The 18,881-nt window shown below is 31.5% G+C and overlaps 1 protein-coding gene and 1 pseudogene across 1 annotated transcript; both read right to left on the bottom strand.

The window, feature by feature from the left end:
* Positions 1-4,718: 4,718 nt before the first annotated feature.
* LOC146954511 (protein BONZAI 3-like) lies at positions 4,719-10,096 on the bottom strand. The gene is made up of 16 exons (XM_085757818.1): positions 9,845-10,096; positions 8,991-9,038; positions 8,706-8,854; positions 8,551-8,599; positions 8,233-8,289; positions 7,780-7,959; positions 7,546-7,680; positions 7,390-7,451; positions 7,173-7,269; positions 6,968-7,082; positions 6,800-6,876; positions 6,525-6,662; positions 5,967-6,134; positions 5,522-5,635; positions 5,322-5,418; positions 4,719-5,065 (listed from the first exon to the last, which is right to left on the bottom strand). The coding sequence occupies exons 1-16, from the start codon at positions 9,986-9,988 to the stop codon at positions 4,941-4,943; spliced, it is 1,755 nt and encodes a 584-aa protein (XP_085613944.1). The 5' UTR covers positions 9,989-10,096; the 3' UTR covers positions 4,719-4,940.
* A 4,950-nt stretch (positions 10,097-15,046) lies between these two features.
* On the bottom strand, positions 15,047-18,465 carry LOC146954510 (sister-chromatid cohesion protein 3 pseudogene; annotated as a pseudogene).
* Between the last annotated feature and the right edge of the window lie 416 nt (positions 18,466-18,881).

The following is an 18,881-nucleotide window of genomic DNA, read 5'->3' as shown; positions in this document are numbered from 1 at the left end:
CAGAAATGAAGGTTTAATAGGAAAGTTCAAAATAAGCTAATTTATCACCATAACAATGACCTTTTCAATAAATATATATAGGAGACCTTAAACAATGATCTTTTCAATAAATATATATAGGAGACCTTAAATAAGAAATAGAAACATAAAAGTAAGTAGTTAGGCCATGTCGCATAATATCAAAGAACATGGTCAAAAGATGAAAAAGACAAATCCACTAAAGATTAATCATATCCTAACTTGAACATACTGCAACCTTTCTGATGAGTAATATTGACATCAAGCATAAATGACTCTAACTCTAATAGAAAAGAATACGAGATTCCAAGATAAAAAAAAAACATATTATTAAACCACTATGATATAAACTATAAAAGAATTTTCTTATTATATGATTGCATCATTAAGATAAACTATGATATATGTCTTTCAACTTATTAAATATTATAGGGTTCGCCAACAACTATATTAGTTGTCCTTAAAATATTTAGACAATATATATTAATACAAATTCTCATATGTTAAGGAATACTCATATTTAAGTATAAATTAATATAAAAAAAATCATATCACATTTAAAAATATTATAAATCAATAGAATATATATGATTATATTTATCATAATTTTTATTATATTTATCATAATTTTTATTTTCTTAAGTACAAGTTATAATCCAACCCGTGCAACGCACGGGTTAAATACCTAGTTGAGGTAAAATGAATATAAGTTTAATATGCACTTTAGCATTTATCACTTCTCTTGAAAACAACCAATTGATCTACAAACCAGATAACTGTACATCAATGTCAAATGACGAGCAAGACAGATTTCATTACGTTTTAGTATTCATCAATACAACACTTCACTCTCTACAAACACACTTCTTGACCTTTCTCTACAAAAGCTTTCTGCCGCCCTCATCTCCCGTCATCCAAACTTTCTCCATAGCCATGTAGATGAGAAGATGAGTGTTGGATAAAATCATTATCGGGTGTTTAATTGTACTCGGTTGTGGTGATGAGAAGAGGAGGTTGTGTTTGCAGGGTTTTTGATTGGTTGGATGGTTTTTTGGAGAGGTTTTGGTGTGACTAGCGGGTATGTGCGCAATTAAAACATTTATCTTGTAGTACTCAATTACAATTGAGGAGTACTACTCAATATAATTAACAATTAAATGTAAACCAACAAAGTGTCGTATTAAAAATGGGATGGGAGATGATATTAAAGTCAGTCTAATCATATATATTCATAAAGCATTGTAAATCTGAATTTACATTTACATATGGCTAAAATATGGTATTGGTCCCTGCAAAATGGGCCAGTTTTGATTTTAGTCCCTGCAAAAAAAATTTATAGTTTTTTGTCCCTGCAAAAATAGGCCAGTTTTGGTTTTAGTCCCTGCAATTTTTTTTTTTATAGTTTTTGGTCCCTACAAAAATAGGTCAGTTTTGGTTTTAGTCCCTGCAAATTTTTTTTTATAGTTTTTGGTCCCGCAAAAATTTTTGTTTTTGGAAATAGTCCCTGACCCCAATTATGTGATGATTTGTCACTTTTGTGCATATGTGGCATATGTGTTTACTTAATAAAAAGAATATTATTTTTTATAATTTATATAACAATAATTATTATTTAATTAAAAAATAATAATAAAACAGATACAATAATTATTTTTTAATTTATAAAAGTGACAAATCATCACATAACTGGGGTCAGGGACTATTTCCAAAAACAAAATTTTTTGCAGGGACCAAAAACTATAAAAAAAATTGCAGGGACTAAAACCAAAACTGGCCTATTTTTTGACTAAAACCAAAACTGAACTATTTTGCAGGGACCAATACCATATTTTAGCCTTTACATATTATTGCAGGGACCAATACCATATTTTAGCCTTTACATATTACTAAGAAAAAATGGGATGGGAGATACTTGAAGAAGAGTTGGGTAGAAATTACGCTAAATTACACTGGTCTTTAAGTTATTTAATTGTAACAAATTGGTTCTATGTTTTTTTTTTTTGTCCAATTAGATTTAAGTTATTTAAACGTAACAATTTGGGGTATTTTAGATCTTAAAAATGTAAGTTATTCAAGGTGTAAAAGTTACACTTAAATAAGTGTTACTAAAAATACAAAAATACATAGGACACAAGCGTTACAAAAAATACATAAAACTAACTTGTTACAATTAAACGTTAAGGACTAACTTTGTTACAATTAAATTTAAAGGACTTTTGCAACAAGTGTAACATGAGAAATATTCAAACGATCCTGGAGGTATTCTCCGAAAGCTGATTACACATAACAAGAAAATATGGAAGTTGCACTAGGAAACGCATCATGATTAACTAGTATTCCTTGAATAAATAAAAATTGAGAAAAAGATCAACATCTAATGGTTGAATTAGAGCTTTACAAAATCAATCAAACAATAACATAAACATCAGAACCTTTGGAAAAAAAATTATCATGTGAATCCTACCAATCACAAATCTGCTCATAAACATTAATATTTGAAAAGAAAAAAGAAAAAAAAAATCCTCATATATGATAGCAATGTAGAGTTTGACACAAAATAGATAATCCTCTCCAATACTTGCAGGTTCCACCTTGGTTAGTTCACATGTTTCTTTTTAATTATTCTCAATGCATCTATGTGATAGGACACACAACTTTTTCACCAATTAATGACATTGTTTATAAAAGCAGTATAATCCCATCGTTTGTTTATGAAAGCAATATAATGCCATGCTGATGTAAATAAAATCAAATATTAACCCAAAATGTAATAAACAAATCAGATCTCCAAAATATAAAAAGAAAGGTCTACAATATAAACCTACAAAAATTTAACCTAAGGAAAGCCAAACAAAGCAATGGAAAACAAGAATTTAGTGAGATATACAATAGCAATTTAACGTAATAGTACAATACAGAAATTAAGAACCACAAATATTCGATGATCCAACAAATCTCTTTAATCAAGGGAAACACAGTGAAGAAAGGTGAAGGAAGTTAGAGAAATCTCATACTCTCTTAAGTGTGATTTCCTTGATTAAAAAAATTCAATGGATCAAATGCTGCCAATTTTTTTCTGGATGAATTCTTAGTGGTAGCACGTAGACATGTATTTATAGGGTAAAATTTAGGGTTTCGCCTCTACTAGCAAAACGGGCTAATCAGTTCATTTTGGATAGGCCCAAACCTGACTATAAAAAAAATATTTTTTTTTTTTATAAAATAAATTAGTATAATTCTCATTTATTCAAAAAAATAAAATAAACAATGGTATCTATGTCAAAGTTTATACGGATTTACACTTCAAACCCCATCTATACCCCAACCCTCAAAGGGCATTTATTTCAATTATGTCCTCTTATTTTTTGGTATTAACCCTCCGGTTTCAAGGAAAAGAGACACGAACAATCCGAAGTTCGACATAGAGTTGAGTAAAGTCCGACCAATTTTGTCCTATTAAATGACCTCAACAAGAAATCTTCAAAATCACATTTCGGAGATTTTAATGTTCAAAATTTTAGAAATATAAAGTACACTCTAATGTTTCATTGTTCAAAGTTTATCAAAAATTGTACTGAAAGACGAGTAGAGAAATTATCTCTAATCCTTTTGTTTGTGTGTGTGATTCATATTTTAAGTAATTTTAATCGTTACTCCCTCCATCCCACAATAGATGACCTATTTGACAATTTACAATATTGACTTAACATATTTTGACCGTGTTTTTCTACTAGCATACAAAGAAAAACAGTATCATATAAGATGTTGTTAAATTCGTCTCAATGTGTATTTTTAAAATATTAAATTTTCATAATTTTTTTTAATAGAGAATTAAAGATATTGAAGATAAAAAAACATGCATTGATATGTGTGTCAGAGACAACTGTGTCAAGTAATATGGGACCGAGGGAGTAACATTTTAAAGTTTCATCCATCACATTTTGCTAAAAGCTCGTTCTATTCACAAGAGAGGATATACATTTTGTTCCTGGATCTATGAACAACTTTTTGCGATCTCTTTTCTATTAACAGAATGGCATAAGATATTCTTTGTTTAACATTGGTTTTGTAATCTCTCACGGTTGTGAATAGATTCTGCAGACTTTAATATATTCACAGTTTTTCATTCTCATATATCAAGTAGTCATTATTACTTAAAAGAATTTGGCTTTTGACATTGAAGTTCATGCTTCAGCTATGGCTTCTTAGACATGAATATTTGACATATTCAGCAACTCTTCAAAGAGAGTTAAGTTTATATAAATACTACTTCAAGAACATAGCTGTTGAGGATGAGGCAGGATTCATACCAAGTTCTGGAAGAGCTTGTACGATTTTGAAGACACGGATTTGTACAATTAAGATGATGATGAAGACGACAACAAAAAATAGAAATGGAGTAGTGTTGAAATAGAGGAGAAAAAGAAGAAAAGGGAAATGTGAGGAAAGTGAAGAAAAAGCGGGGCAAATTATGGTTTCAACCTTTTATTTACGTTGCGTTTCAAAAACAAAAATGATGCAAGGTTAGTCATGATGAAGATTTCAAGTATAACTATTTGTAACCGATACCATATTATGAATATGAAGCAATGCATTCTTCCTTTCAGTAATGAATGGTGGGTACATCTGAAAGGAAGATCAACTTAATAGAATCAAATAACACAATGTAAACTAAAAGATAACTTACATGGAAATAGAAATAGCATAAACTACTAATATCTAACTTTTATAATCAAGAATATAGCAGAGATTCATGTTTCTATTTACACAGTTCATTTGAATGAAAAATGCAAATATATTTTCTGAGACCTAAAATTTTGACTGCTCCCAACACTAAAAAAAAAAATGTACCACTTAAAATCTAAGGATTGTCGATCAACTATCTATAGAGAGAAAAAAGGTTGACTATCTTATTGTAAAATCTATTGAATAGAGGGTGCATGAGGGAAATGGGGAACGAGTGGCTTGATATCTCGACTTCTCATGAAAGCCAGAAATTGACTAGGTAGTTCCTCCAAAAGAGCTTGCACAACAGAGATTTGTCCACCTGCCAAAAATACAATAATGGGGTTCAATTAAACGAGTAAAGATTGTTAGCATGGAAAAAAAAGTAAATAAAAAGTGTTTTCTAAGTATCTATTACACCAAAAATATAAGAGTATTAAATGTTATATTTGTATTATCAACTTTAAACTTGATGGTACATGAATTTGTGTCAATAAAACAAAGACACAAAATAGTTATATGAATTGAAAAACTATTAACAAGTTAAACTAGAGAAGCAACTACTAGTTAGTACTTACTTTGTACTTCTCTCATGGGGACAAATTGCACTATATCTCGTGTAGCTAGACGACCTGTAGAACTTTTTAGGCGACGGCCATTATCAGCATCCAGTACCTGTAATCATAAACCTTAGAACATGTTATTCGCTCAGATAACAAAGCATACTTAGCTGGATCCGTGCTAAGGAAAAGAAACTTAGGGAAGGATAAAAGTAGACCTCCATGCTCGTGAAATCAGCGCTTCCAACACCAACTATAAGAATCGATAAGGGGAGATCAGATGCTTTAACCACAGCATCTATGGTTTCTTGAAGATCTGTAACAACTCCATCCTGTGGGAAGATCATGGACATTTGATTGGTTATTCTTAAGGATTTAATTGATAAGCATTGTTAGTGTAAACTTTTTTCACTGTCAATCAATTATAATCGTCCGATTATTAAAATATTTGCCTTTAATCAAAACTATTTAAAAGTCACATAGATATATGATTGACTGTGATTGTTTGACAGTGTAAAAAGTTTTACACAAAATGTATCAAAATGATACTCTATACATAGATATATGATTGACTGTGATTGTTTGACAGTGTAAAAAGTTTTACACAAAATGTATCAAAATGATACTCTATTCTTAAATCATTGTACTTAGTGTCTTTCTCACCGTTATGATAAGCAATACATAGTACTTAGTGCTGTTATATGATGAAAGGGACTCTGCAGCCATTTGTGCAGCCATGTTGATAACTGGTCCAAATAAAGTGGGTCCTGATAGCGTGACACTGCGTAAAGCACTGCCATAAGCTTCCATTATGCCTTCAACTCCTACAACCTAAACACATAGGGAAATTATATCTTAATTTATTTAATAGAATGTATCAAGTTCATGATTAAGGAGTAAGAAGGTAATAGTTGAAAAAACATGGTGATATAAGTTTCTTAGGAAGATTTTTTACTGCAAACTTAAAAAACTCATTTACTCCATTTCTTCACTCCTAGGATCAGTATTGGTCCAATCCAAAACTATGATCCATAATAACCTCTATCACTTGTAATGGAACTCATAGTAGGATATGAATGTTATTTTCATTAGAGTTGATGAATGAGATGAAATTGATTTTATTGGAGAAGGAAAATAATAATTAACAATAGTTTTCCACCTTTGTAAAATAAGTCTAGCATCAAAGAACCATTGTACTAAAAATAACAGAGAATTTCTCACCTCAGAGCTAGTTGGACTCCCATTCAGATTAAAACAATGAGATATGGTACCTCCGGGTATCTTTCCTCCAAATCCCCAAGCAGGAAACTGCTTATCAGAATCATAGAACTGAATAACTTCTCCAACCTCCATAATAGCCTGCATAAATATTATTCAGAACCGAAAAGAAGTTAAAAAATGGTAGGATCGTCATGAAATCTTGAATGGGATTGTTATGTTTCACAAGTTGATGATTAAAATATTTGAAATCTTCCATTGACAAGTATAGAGCTTACCTTTTGGTATGAATTTAACCGACCGGATAAATCGATGTAATGCAAAGAATCTGGCTGTTGAGGACTTCCATTTGAAGCTGGACATATATATATTGAAGCTATTAACAAACTACAAATATCAAATTATTACTAATATTGACCTTAGTTAATAGAATAATTGACACTAACCAGTGAAATCTACCGCAACCAAGAAGTTTAGTTCAAATCCACTAGATATGTAGTCAATAAAGCTGAATTGTTCCTTTTCACAATATTGATCCACAAAGAGTTGACCCTTCAGAACCTATAATAAAGAAATTTAATCAAGTGTAAGGCTAAGCAGAGATTAGATCCAAAATATAACTTGAATTCGATTGCAGAGATTAATGAACACCTTCTCTTGTCCATTGCGTGTGGATGGCATGACAAAATTTGCGCCTTTTTTCTCTTGGTATAGCTTTTCAAGGTCTGCTACTGATTTTTTCAGTTTACTGTTGGCAACAAACTTTGATGTCAGTATTTTGCATCTATATATAGTATGGACTAGAAAATGTAAAGCCTAAAGATGTTTAGGCTAAACAAAAATAAAACTATATAATTTGACATTTTACCCGATAAGTACATGATTGCCACTGCTATTGAAATCAAAACACTCAATAAGTAATGGAGTATCCTGCATAGAGAAAGAAATTAAAGAATGTCAGAGTAATCTATATATGAATATGGTGTAACATAAGACATGTTGTACACAAAGATCGAACGCTTACTTTACTTCCAAACTGCTGGAAATTAAGACAAAGTGGTCTCCATTTTGGATTTAAATTGTTGTCTATAACTTCAGTCTTGAAAATAGGAACAGTTCCTCCACTCTCAACCACTCTTGATATCCTTAGAAAAGGATCCTGCAAGAAAAATCACGATGACAAGTTTTCAGAATGTTAAAACTAAATATGCACTTAAATATAGAACATATAAGATGAAGCTAGGTATTGAATTTGTACACTTTTAGAAAAAATGTCTTTGTTATCCAAGTGAGAGCAACGGAAGATAATATCAACAGCATTCTTTGCAGCAACTGTCTCCTCAGCATGAATGGTAATTGCCCCTTGATTTATTTGACTACTATTCCCTCCTTTGTTTTGAAGCCTTAAGGTTAAGCTCCTGCTTGGTTTGGTCACAATCTGTTCCATAGTATACACACGCACACAAACAGGAGAGACAAATGTCACACAAAGTCCATAGACCATAATCTTAATTCTGCATACAGCAGAGTTGGCAAGCAGCTATAATTAAGCTAACCAGCTTCATGTGTGTGTGTCTGCGCGCACGTGCGCGCGCGCGCGCGTGTGTGTGTGTGTGTGTGTTTCTGAAATGTGTGTTTGTCATCTACTGACAGATTTATTACAAACAAATGAAATACTGCAGTGTATGACATATTATACTGAGTTACTGACCTCTGATAAAGTGCAACTAGCCTCTCCAAGGAATTCTTGATCATTCAGTTTTAGTGTCTGCATGAAGTAACATAACATATTCAAACTTTCATTTTTCAAATATATAAACTTCACCAACACCGTCACGGCTTTTTATTCCAAACTAAAATACCCGTATAGTTGATGTTTTTTCTAACAAGAATTTAGCAGGCTATACGTTAGCCATGTATTTTACCCCCATCTAAAATTATTCTGACTGAGAAAGCAGTACAGGTAGAACTCATGCCTCGGTTAATCATAAAATGTTAGATATATTTTTTATATGAATAGTTTACAAACCTTTGTGGGAACACCATGATATGATGTGTCAATGTCATACACATGAAATCTGAAAGAAAGCAACAAAATGAGGGAGAGGAAGTTAGTAAAACAAATCAGAAATAAGCCTCATAATCTCATTGCTATATTAATTTTCGAAATGAAGGATAGCTTACACAAGTGGTTGCACAATCTCGAAATGAAATGCAATATTAATTTTCTCTATCCATTCCGGATTCAAACAGTTCGTTATGACTTCAGTGCGTCCTAATTCTTCCAATTTGCCGTCTCCTTTCTTTGCATATACCACAGCCATAGGATCACTCTGAAATTTCAAAAAAAAAAAAAAAAAGTTACATGCTGAAAGATAGCAACCATTTCAGGTCATTTTAAATAGCATATGCATTCTGCAATCAAAAATAAATAAATAGCATATGCATTCTTATGTATAAGAATATTACCTTTGATGCAATGTCCAGATCAAGTAAGTTACATGCTGAAAGAGATAACTGCAGCAAAAGAGTTGAATACCATAAGTAATTGGAAGGCCAAACTTAGCAACCAAAACTCACACTTCGACAACTTAGCAAACAAAGAAATTTTCAAAACTAATTCTTCATTGGCAAAAATACTTTGGTCAAACTAGAAGCAGAATCAGAAATGTAATATCAGGGACTAAACATAACATTGAATACATGTTTATGTAAAACTTAATTTAATTTATTAAGATTATTAAAAAAAATTAAATAAATATTTCTTTAATTGGACACTGATTATTAAAAAAAATTAAATAAATACATGTTTTGAAATTAACCCTTTTCAGGAAAAAGAATTCAGAACCAAATAATATATTTCAGCCATATCATATTTGATTTGATCGAAACAATTAGCATTGCGCAAACTCAAATTAATTCCAAAGTTATAGAAATTGATTATGACATGTTTGGGTGATGTAGATTGAAATTGATTTTGTGTATAGAATTATTCTAATTTAAAGTTAGAATTTATAGATTTTTTTACAATAAATGGATTCTTCAACATGTTATGACATAATCTACTTCACATCCATCCATGAAGCATGGACGGACATGACCACCAGTCACAAACACGGACTCTGAAATGTGTTGGACACTGAACACACCTCTGATCATAAGCGTCGGTGCTACAACTTCACATTCAAGCTATCTTTAAAATTAATTTTACAAAATCAATGAAGCACGAGACACAGACACCAGACACAGACATCGCAGACACAACACGGACACAGACACTGACAAACGAAAAACAGTGATAATGGATTATAAATCGTACATACCTCAACATTGGTAAACAATGGCTGAAAACCTTGAGCGGTATAGAAGAAATCGACGGCGTCATTGTTGTTGGTTGTTGCAGTTTCAGGAGCAACACCTCCTACTGCTTCTTTCGCTGCTTTCATATCTGAGAAACACCCTCCCATTATAAACCCTAATTTGCTTTTCACTCAATGAAACAGTTACAGTGAACGATCGATGCTTTTCCAATGTGATTTTTTTTTTACTTATATACAAGTTAATTTCTTGTTTTGACGAAGGAACTGCGAAACCGCTATGACTTTACGAAAACCAATAATCACGTTAATCTCGTGATTAATTTCAGGAAATAATCTTCTATTTAAACTTAAACGCGGGACGCGTGGGATCTTTGATTTTATTGATTTCAAAAATTTATTAGTAACTCGGAAAGTGCTTATTAAATCAAAAATTACTAATTTACCATTCTGATATATCAAACAGATCTATATTGATTGATTATTGAGTTCTAAGACTTGTTGCACAAGAAAATTGTATGCATAATGTTGGAAACAATGATTTTAACTTATATATACAAGTTTTTTTTTTTTTTTAAATCTTTTAAGCAACATTTTGGATCCTTTCAAAAAGATAAAAACATTTTGAGTCTAAAAAGTTGTTACGAATTTTTTAATTTTCTGCCTTGTTTTTAAAGTTTTATCTTATTTATACTATATAAAAAGAAAATAATATGTTTTAGTTTTTTTGGTTTTTTCTCTTTTCAAAAATTAGCCTCAGTTTTCAATACAAATAACACATATAATAAATAGTTAAAAGTAAATTTAAATATTAAATTAAAAGTGTAACAAACACGATATGAGTATACATATCTAGTTTTTTTTCCTTTATCTTTTAAAACGTGTAATAAATTAGATAAGTGTATCTATACTTTCTTTTTCATTATCCCAATTATACAATTAAACAAATTTTTCTATAATAAAGATTGGTGTCGATGTCATTAAAAAAAAACTAGCGGAAAGAACGGCACTCACGTGCCCGTCTTTTCACTCTTTTTATTACGATAACGTATGTAGATTATCGACAATATTTCATAGAAATTTTGTGTGTAAAAAACGTATGATATTTGTTGCTTTTACGTTATAACAAACCATTACTTAAAAAAAGTTATAACAAACCAAACTAATCATAATTATTTATTTCAATGACACAAACAATATAGCAAAATATATATATATATTAGGATAATGAAAAAGTAAGTATTAAGGGTATAATTAGGATAATGAAAAAGTATGGGAATTAGTCCATGAATGGAAAAGGAGTAGTCACTTTAGTCCCTGAATGCAGAGAAATTGCAAAACAGTCCCTGAATGTAGACTTTGTTGGTCAATTTCAGGGACTAAAGTGACTAACGGAGTCTACATTCAAGGACTAAATTGACTAACGGAGTATGCATTCATGGACTAAATTGACTAACAGAGTCAACATTCAGGGACTATTTTGCAATTTATCTGCATTCAGGACTAAAATGACGACTCCTTTCCGATTCAGGGACTAAAGTGACTAATTTCCCAAAAAAGTAAGTATAAATATACTTATTTAGTTTGTTACACTTTTCAAATGATAAAGAAAAGAAACCAAACATATATATATCGTGTTTGTTACATTTTTTTAATATTTAAATTTATTCTTAATTATTTGTTCCATGTGTGTTATTTGTATTCAAAATTGTGGGCATTTTTTAATTATCAAAAAAAAATTGTGGGCATTTTTTGAAAGAGAAAAAACTAGTCCAAAAGAGTTTTTTTTTTCAGGGAACTAGCCCAAAAGAGCTGAAAGGGTTTATTTTCTTTATATATGGTATAGATAAAAATTTATATTATATTTTTTTGTTATATTGTTGGTCTCATTGAAATAGATAATCATGATTTGTTTAATTTGTTATAATTTTAAAGAAACTAATATTTATATCTTTAGTTTTAATCAAAATCAAAATTTCATAACAAAACACCGTTCATAATTTTCAAACGTTAGCGCAATAAAATTTGTCCGTCTTTTCGATAGTATACAAAAAAGTTTTTAAATCTCTTAAACAATTTTTCGAAGTCAAAAAGTTATAACAAATTTTGTAATTTGTAATTTTCTGCCTTTTTTTTTGAAAAAATTATAAAGCTTCTTATATATATTTTTTTTTTTTTGAAGAATTCTTATATATATATATATATATAAGTTGTTGAACACGTAAGCAACTTTTTGGAGAAAAAAACTTAATGCAAACTTATGAAAAATTGAAAAAACAACTTTTATCTATACTATTCGATATCTATCTATTATATACTAGATATATACTTTTAGCTATGGGAAGAAATTCAATTCATATCATCATTAGATAATAATTCGTTAATACAAGACGGTAGATCAATAAACAATTGGGAGTAAGCTTCTAAGGGGGCTACATGTGCTAATTCATGAGCAACCCCATTTGTTTGACTTCAGCTAAACTCCACCTTAGAGTTGTGAAAAAAGGTGCTAAGTATCGGCCTACAATGAAAAATGATGTTGCCGAACTCATTGTGATTGTTGCTATCACCATTAAAAGCATCTACGACGGCCTTGGAATCAAGAGAAAAATCTATACTATCAAACCCCAATTCTGCGACCCATCAAAGTGCATGGGAGAGACCTAAAGCTTCACCTACTTCCACCGAGCAGAGAGGGGAAAATAACACGGTCTTTGCGAGGATAAAACAGCCATCAGAGTCCCGAATACACATTCCAATGTCAACCTTATCATGCGAAGAAGAGAAGGATATATCAACATTGCATTTAAGCTTACCTGGGGTCGGATGCTGTCATCTGAGATTTTGCTCAGCCCTTGTGCAGCAACGATGCCATTTGGGTGATAGTGCCTTCGAAGTTCCCGTGCAAGCTTCCAGTCTCCCAACAATTGCACAGCATGTTCAGTTACATGGGATGTTGTTTCGTCAACCTGTTGCCAAAGTTTCAAATTGTAGCGCTTCCATAATGTAACTGATTACATAGCACACAGTGCTGTTTTTGTGTTACCCTTTACTGACTCACCTCTCTCTATCTACTACTATTTTCCCCTTATATAATAATCTCAATATTTAAGCCTCACCCTTTATGCATTTGTATTTTGATGTGCAGATTGATGACAAGCTTAGTTCCCCGGTATTTGCTAGCACAATCATTCAGAATTTTATTCAACAGTTAATCTAGCTACAGAGAACTAAAGTAAACACTACAACTTTTATACTAAAGAGAATGTGGTTGGTTTACTGTCAAATACAATGTGTCGGGTACGCGTCTATACTCCTCAGCCACCTGCAGTTGGAAATAGATATAGATAATTAGCACACAAAAAGGTTTCACAATGATCTCGCTGCGATTACTAGCAGTGCTTGATCCATTTGAAAGTAATTGGTTATTTGATCCGGTTAAAAAAAAATGGACAAATACTAAGTTCATTGGAACCAAAACAAGCAATAGAAGGTGATTTGACACTCTTAGCTTCCCCAACAGGTAGCCTCTTAACCATGTCTTTCAACTATTCAGCGCAAGATACACAAAATGAGTATTTGAAAACCTTTCATGAAGAATGAGTATTTGAAAATGAATGCTTATCTACACAGCAGTAAAATCCATCTTATAGCATGATGTATGAACAGTTAATATAAGTTAAAAAATAGAAGCCGAATATCAGTTTTAGTAAGGGTGTCTGTAGTTCGACTCAGCTTGGATAACTCACAAAACATCAGTTCTGATCCGATTATATGCGGTCTGAATAGGTTCAGTTGACTCAGTTTGAATTGGATATCCATGGCATTACTCAAAGTTTCACAACAGTTTCAGTGACCAAGTGATTTGCAAGTTACAACCAATCCAAAACAGGTAAACACACAAAACACTAACACCACCAAACCAACCATTTAGTACTCCCAAATACATTAAGGCAGCAGCATATAATTACTCCTTTACATAAAAATCTTTAAATAAACCACCGCCAAAACACACAAACTATCTATATATAAAGTAAAAAGTACAGACACGGACACGACACAAACATTCACAGTCAACACCTATAAATTTTTAGACAATGACATGATTCAATGTTCACATATGTCAGTCAGTGTAGGACACCGATACGAACACTGGAATATAATGTGAGAAGGTCAGGTTTTTAACAAATCTAATGCTGAACATGTGAGAAGCATTTGTTGCAGTTTTGGAGAAGCATTTAATTTCAAAACTGAACATGTGAGAAGATCATTACTCATTATCTCTAACAGGAAGATAAGGTTTGTAACAAAGCTAACGCTGGATTATACAATCAAACAATATGATATTATCTCAAACGCTGGATTATGACAAGGTCTTCATGTCTTTCCCTTGCTTCTTCGTAATTAAATATTTCCTACAACGCACTCAAACTACATAACCTAAATTATGTTTACTGACATGAATGACCTATTTCTCATACAGCTTCACTACTCCCTCACCGAAACTGAATCATCTCATTAACTACAAGATCTTAAGAATGAAACAATAATGGATAGTATAATATGTCTATATATTATATCTCATTCACATCTATGATAAAATTAGGCTTATAAGTTATAACCACATTTCCCTTCACCAATGTCATGACTTATTCATCAAAAATTAAGAGCTGGTAAATGCAATACCAACAAGGCAGATTCTACAATGGACCAACACTTAAAAATCACCTCAAATTCCAACATGGTCAATGACGTCCCTCAGAAGTATAAACTCACGATCCTCTTCAACCTGACTACTGAGATAATGAAATGATCAGGATCAGTTCAATAAAAACATTAAAAAAAGGAATATCAATTGAGTTTTGGAGCACACATATTTATTTTTCCTTGTTTTTGTTGAATCGGCACCAATCAAGTCACTATACTAACTACCAAGAGGACGAGAAGAACCGTGAACTTCTACTGTCAGACAACAACGGAAGTTGAAGAACGCTATGACTAAGAAGTACACAAACCTGAGTATTTTTTTCACAAACTATGTACAGTTATAAATAAGTATCTATTTGTTTCTGAATTCCATATTAACACGTGCAATAAATTAATATGTGCCAAATTGCAAAATTTTATATAAAATACTGCTCACAATTTACACATGTTAGCGCGATAAAAAGAACCGTCTTTCTGCTAGTTATATATAAGTATAGATGATTAACCGTACCAAGTAACTAGAAAGGATAGTATAGTACCACGTTAAAGTAGGAATTACAGAAAAATGCATGAGACAAAGTAAATTGCAGCCTGCATGTCTGACCCTGCAAGTTGAATTACAAACTACCAGTATGCCTAATTTGAACAGCTGCAATAAATTACTGTAAAGAAAACAAGTGCAGTAAATTAACATGTGCCAAATTACAAAAATACTTTTTTCCTCCAACTTTGCAAGGCTAGTTTGAAGCTCCTGATGTTCTTGAAGCAGATATACTAATTCTTTTTCCTCTCGGCAGCCTTAACTTTGATGAGCGTCTGATTAAATGTGACAAAGGAACGTCTTCATCATCTTCCTCTTGTTTGGATGTACTAATGGAATCCTCATCTTCACTTGAGCTATGGTCATAAGAAAGCTTCTTTCCCCGTGGACGACCCCTACGCTTAACAGAAACCCCTTCTTTTTCCTCTTGAAAGACTTCATTCTTCGCGCATTTTTCCAGCAAGACCTCAACAAATGTGCAATAGGGACGCCAGCCATTGGGATTTTCATCTTTATTTACATTTTCTGTTTGCTTTTCAACATCCTTCTTAATTTCCAACACATCTGATGCAGGGAGTTTTGACACAAAATGGACCACCGCTGCTTCTAGAAAAGACAAATGTTTTGGAGCATCTACAAAAGCATATTCAATACCATCCTTGACAAGTTTTAAAATGTCTGACTTGCACTTGTTCCGGGCAGCACCGATATAGGTTCTAGAAAGCTGAACAGCCAGATTTTTACATTCTGAGAAAGAGTTTTCGGAGGACATATCGTCATTTCCAGAGTTATCGACAGTATGCCAGTGGTATGCCTTTTTAAGTGCTTCAAGAAAAATGGCAGCCAAATCATCCTTTCTTTTTTTCAAAAATGTGATCAGGTTTTCTACAATCGCAGCCACACCAGTTCCATGAATTACAAAATGCGAAATAATCTCCGGAGCAAGATAGTCCTTTGGGACAACATCAGTATAAATCAGCTTGCAAGCACCAACTAAAACAGCACATCTATTTGTCTCTTCTTTGCTTACATCGTCATCTTCTACCTCGTCTGAAACATTAAGCTGTTGTTCACAAAGTTTCCCAAACTTTTTGGAGAGGTTTTGGTGTGACTAGCGGGTATGTGCGCAATTAAAACATTTATCTTGTAGTACTCAATTACAATTGAGGAGTACTACTCAATATAATTAACAATTAAATGTAAACCAACAAAGTGTCGTATTAAAAATGGGATGGGAGATGATATTAAAGTCAGTCTAATCATATATATTCATAAAGCATTGTAAATCTGAATTTACATTTACATATGGCTAAAATATGGTATTGGTCCCTGCAAAATGGGCCAGTTTTGATTTTAGTCCCTGCAAAAAAAATTTATAGTTTTTTGTCCCTGCAAAAATAGGCCAGTTTTGGTTTTAGTCCCTGCAATTTTTTTTTTTATAGTTTTTGGTCCCTACAAAAATAGGTCAGTTTTGGTTTTAGTCCCTGCAAATTTTTTTTTATAGTTTTTGGTCCCGCAAAAATTTTTGTTTTTGGAAATAGTCCCTGACCCCAATTATGTGATGATTTGTCACTTTTGTGCATATGTGGCATATGTGTTTACTTAATAAAAAGAATATTATTTTTTATAATTTATATAACAATAATTATTATTTAATTAAAAAATAATAATAAAACAGATACAATAATTATTTTTTAATTTATAAAAGTGACAAATCATCACATAACTGGGGTCAGGGACTATTTCCAAAAACAAAATTTTTTGCAGGGACCAAAAACTATAAAAAAAATTGCAGGGACTAAAACCAAAACTGGCCTATTTTTTGACTAAAACCAAAACTGAACTATTTTGCAGGGACCAATACCATATTTTAGCCTTTACATATTATTGCAGGGACCAATACCATATTTTAGCCTTTACATATTACTAAGAAAAAATGGGATGGGAGATACTTGAAGAAGAGTTGGGTAGAAATTACGCTAAATTACACTGGTCTTTAAGTTATTTAATTGTAACAAATTGGTTCTATGTTTTTTTTTTTTGTCCAATTAGATTTAAGTTATTTAAACGTAACAATTTGGGGTATTTTAGATCTTAAAAATGTAAGTTATTCAAGGTGTAAAAGTTACACTTAAATAAGTGTTACTAAAAATACAAAAATACATAGGACACAAGCGTTACAAAAAATACATAAAACTAACTTGTTACAATTAAACGTTAAGGACTAACTTTGTTACAATTAAATTTAAAGGACTTTTGCAACAAGTGTAACATGAGAAATATTCAAACGATCCTGGAGGTATTCTCCGAAAGCTGATTACACATAACAAGAAAATATGGAAGTTGCACTAGGAAACGCATCATGATTAACTAGTATTCCTTGAATAAATAAAAATTGAGAAAAAGATCAACATCTAATGGTTGAATTAGAGCTTTACAAAATCAATCAAACAATAACATAAACATCAGAACCTTTGGAAAAAAAATTATCATGTGAATCCTACCAATCACAAATCTGCTCATAAACATTAATATTTGAAAAGAAAAAAGAAAAAAAAAATCCTCATATATGATAGCAATGTAGAGTTTGACACAAAATAGATAATCCTCTCCAATACTTGCAGGTTCCACCTTGGTTAGTTCACATGTTTCTTTTTAATTATTCTCAATGCATCTATGTGATAGGACACACAACTTTTTCACCAATTAATGACATTGTTTATAAAAGCAGTATAATCCCATCGTTTGTTTATGAAAGCAATATAATGCCATGCTGATGTAAATAAAATCAAATATTAACCCAAAATGTAATAAACAAATCAGATCTCCAAAATATAAAAAGAAAGGTCTACAATATAAACCTACAAAAATTTAACCTAAGGAAAGCCAAACAAAGCAATGGAAAACAAGAATTTAGTGAGATATACAATAGCAATTTAACGTAATAGTACAATACAGAAATTAAGAACCACAAATATTCGATGATCCAACAAATCTCTTTAATCAAGGGAAACACAGTGAAGAAAGGTGAAGGAAGTTAGAGAAATCTCATACTCTCTTAAGTGTGATTTCCTTGATTAAAAAAATTCAATGGATCAAATGCTGCCAATTTTTTTCTGGATGAATTCTTAGTGGTAGCACGTAGACATGTATTTATAGGGTAAAATTTAGGGTTTCGCCTCTACTAGCAAAACGGGCTAATCAGTTCATTTTGGATAGGCCCAAACCTGACTATAAAAAAAATATTTTTTTTTTTTATAAAATAAATTAGTATAATTCTCATTTATTCAAAAAAATAAAATAAACAATGGTATCTATGTCAAAGTTTATACGGATTTACACTTCAAACCCCATCTATACCCCAACCCTCAAAGGGCATTTATTTCAATTATGTCCTCTTATTTTTTGGTATTAACCCTCCGGTTTCAAGGAAAAGAGACACGAACAATCCGAAGTTCGACATAGAGTTGAGTAAAGTCCGACCAATTTTGTCCTATTAAATGACCTCAACAAGAAATCTTCAAAATCACATTTCGGAGATTTTAATGTTCAAAATTTTAGAAATATAAAGTACACTCTAATGTTTCATTGTTCAAAGTTTATCAAAAATTGTACTGAAAGACGAGTAGAGAAATTATCTCTAATCCTTTTGTTTGTGTGTGTGATTCATATTTTAAGTAATTTTAATCGTTACTCCCTCCATCCCACAATAGATGACCTATTTGACAATTTACAATATTGACTTAACATATTTTGACCGTGTTTTTCTACTAGCATACAAAGAAAAACAGTATC

This window comes from Medicago sativa, chromosome 1, assembly GCF_051527215.1.
Source record: "Medicago sativa cultivar Bolivia chromosome 1, Bolivia_mono, whole genome shotgun sequence".
Taxonomy (NCBI): domain Eukaryota; kingdom Viridiplantae; phylum Streptophyta; class Magnoliopsida; order Fabales; family Fabaceae; genus Medicago; species Medicago sativa.
This window is presented reverse-complemented; position numbering and strand designations above follow the sequence as displayed.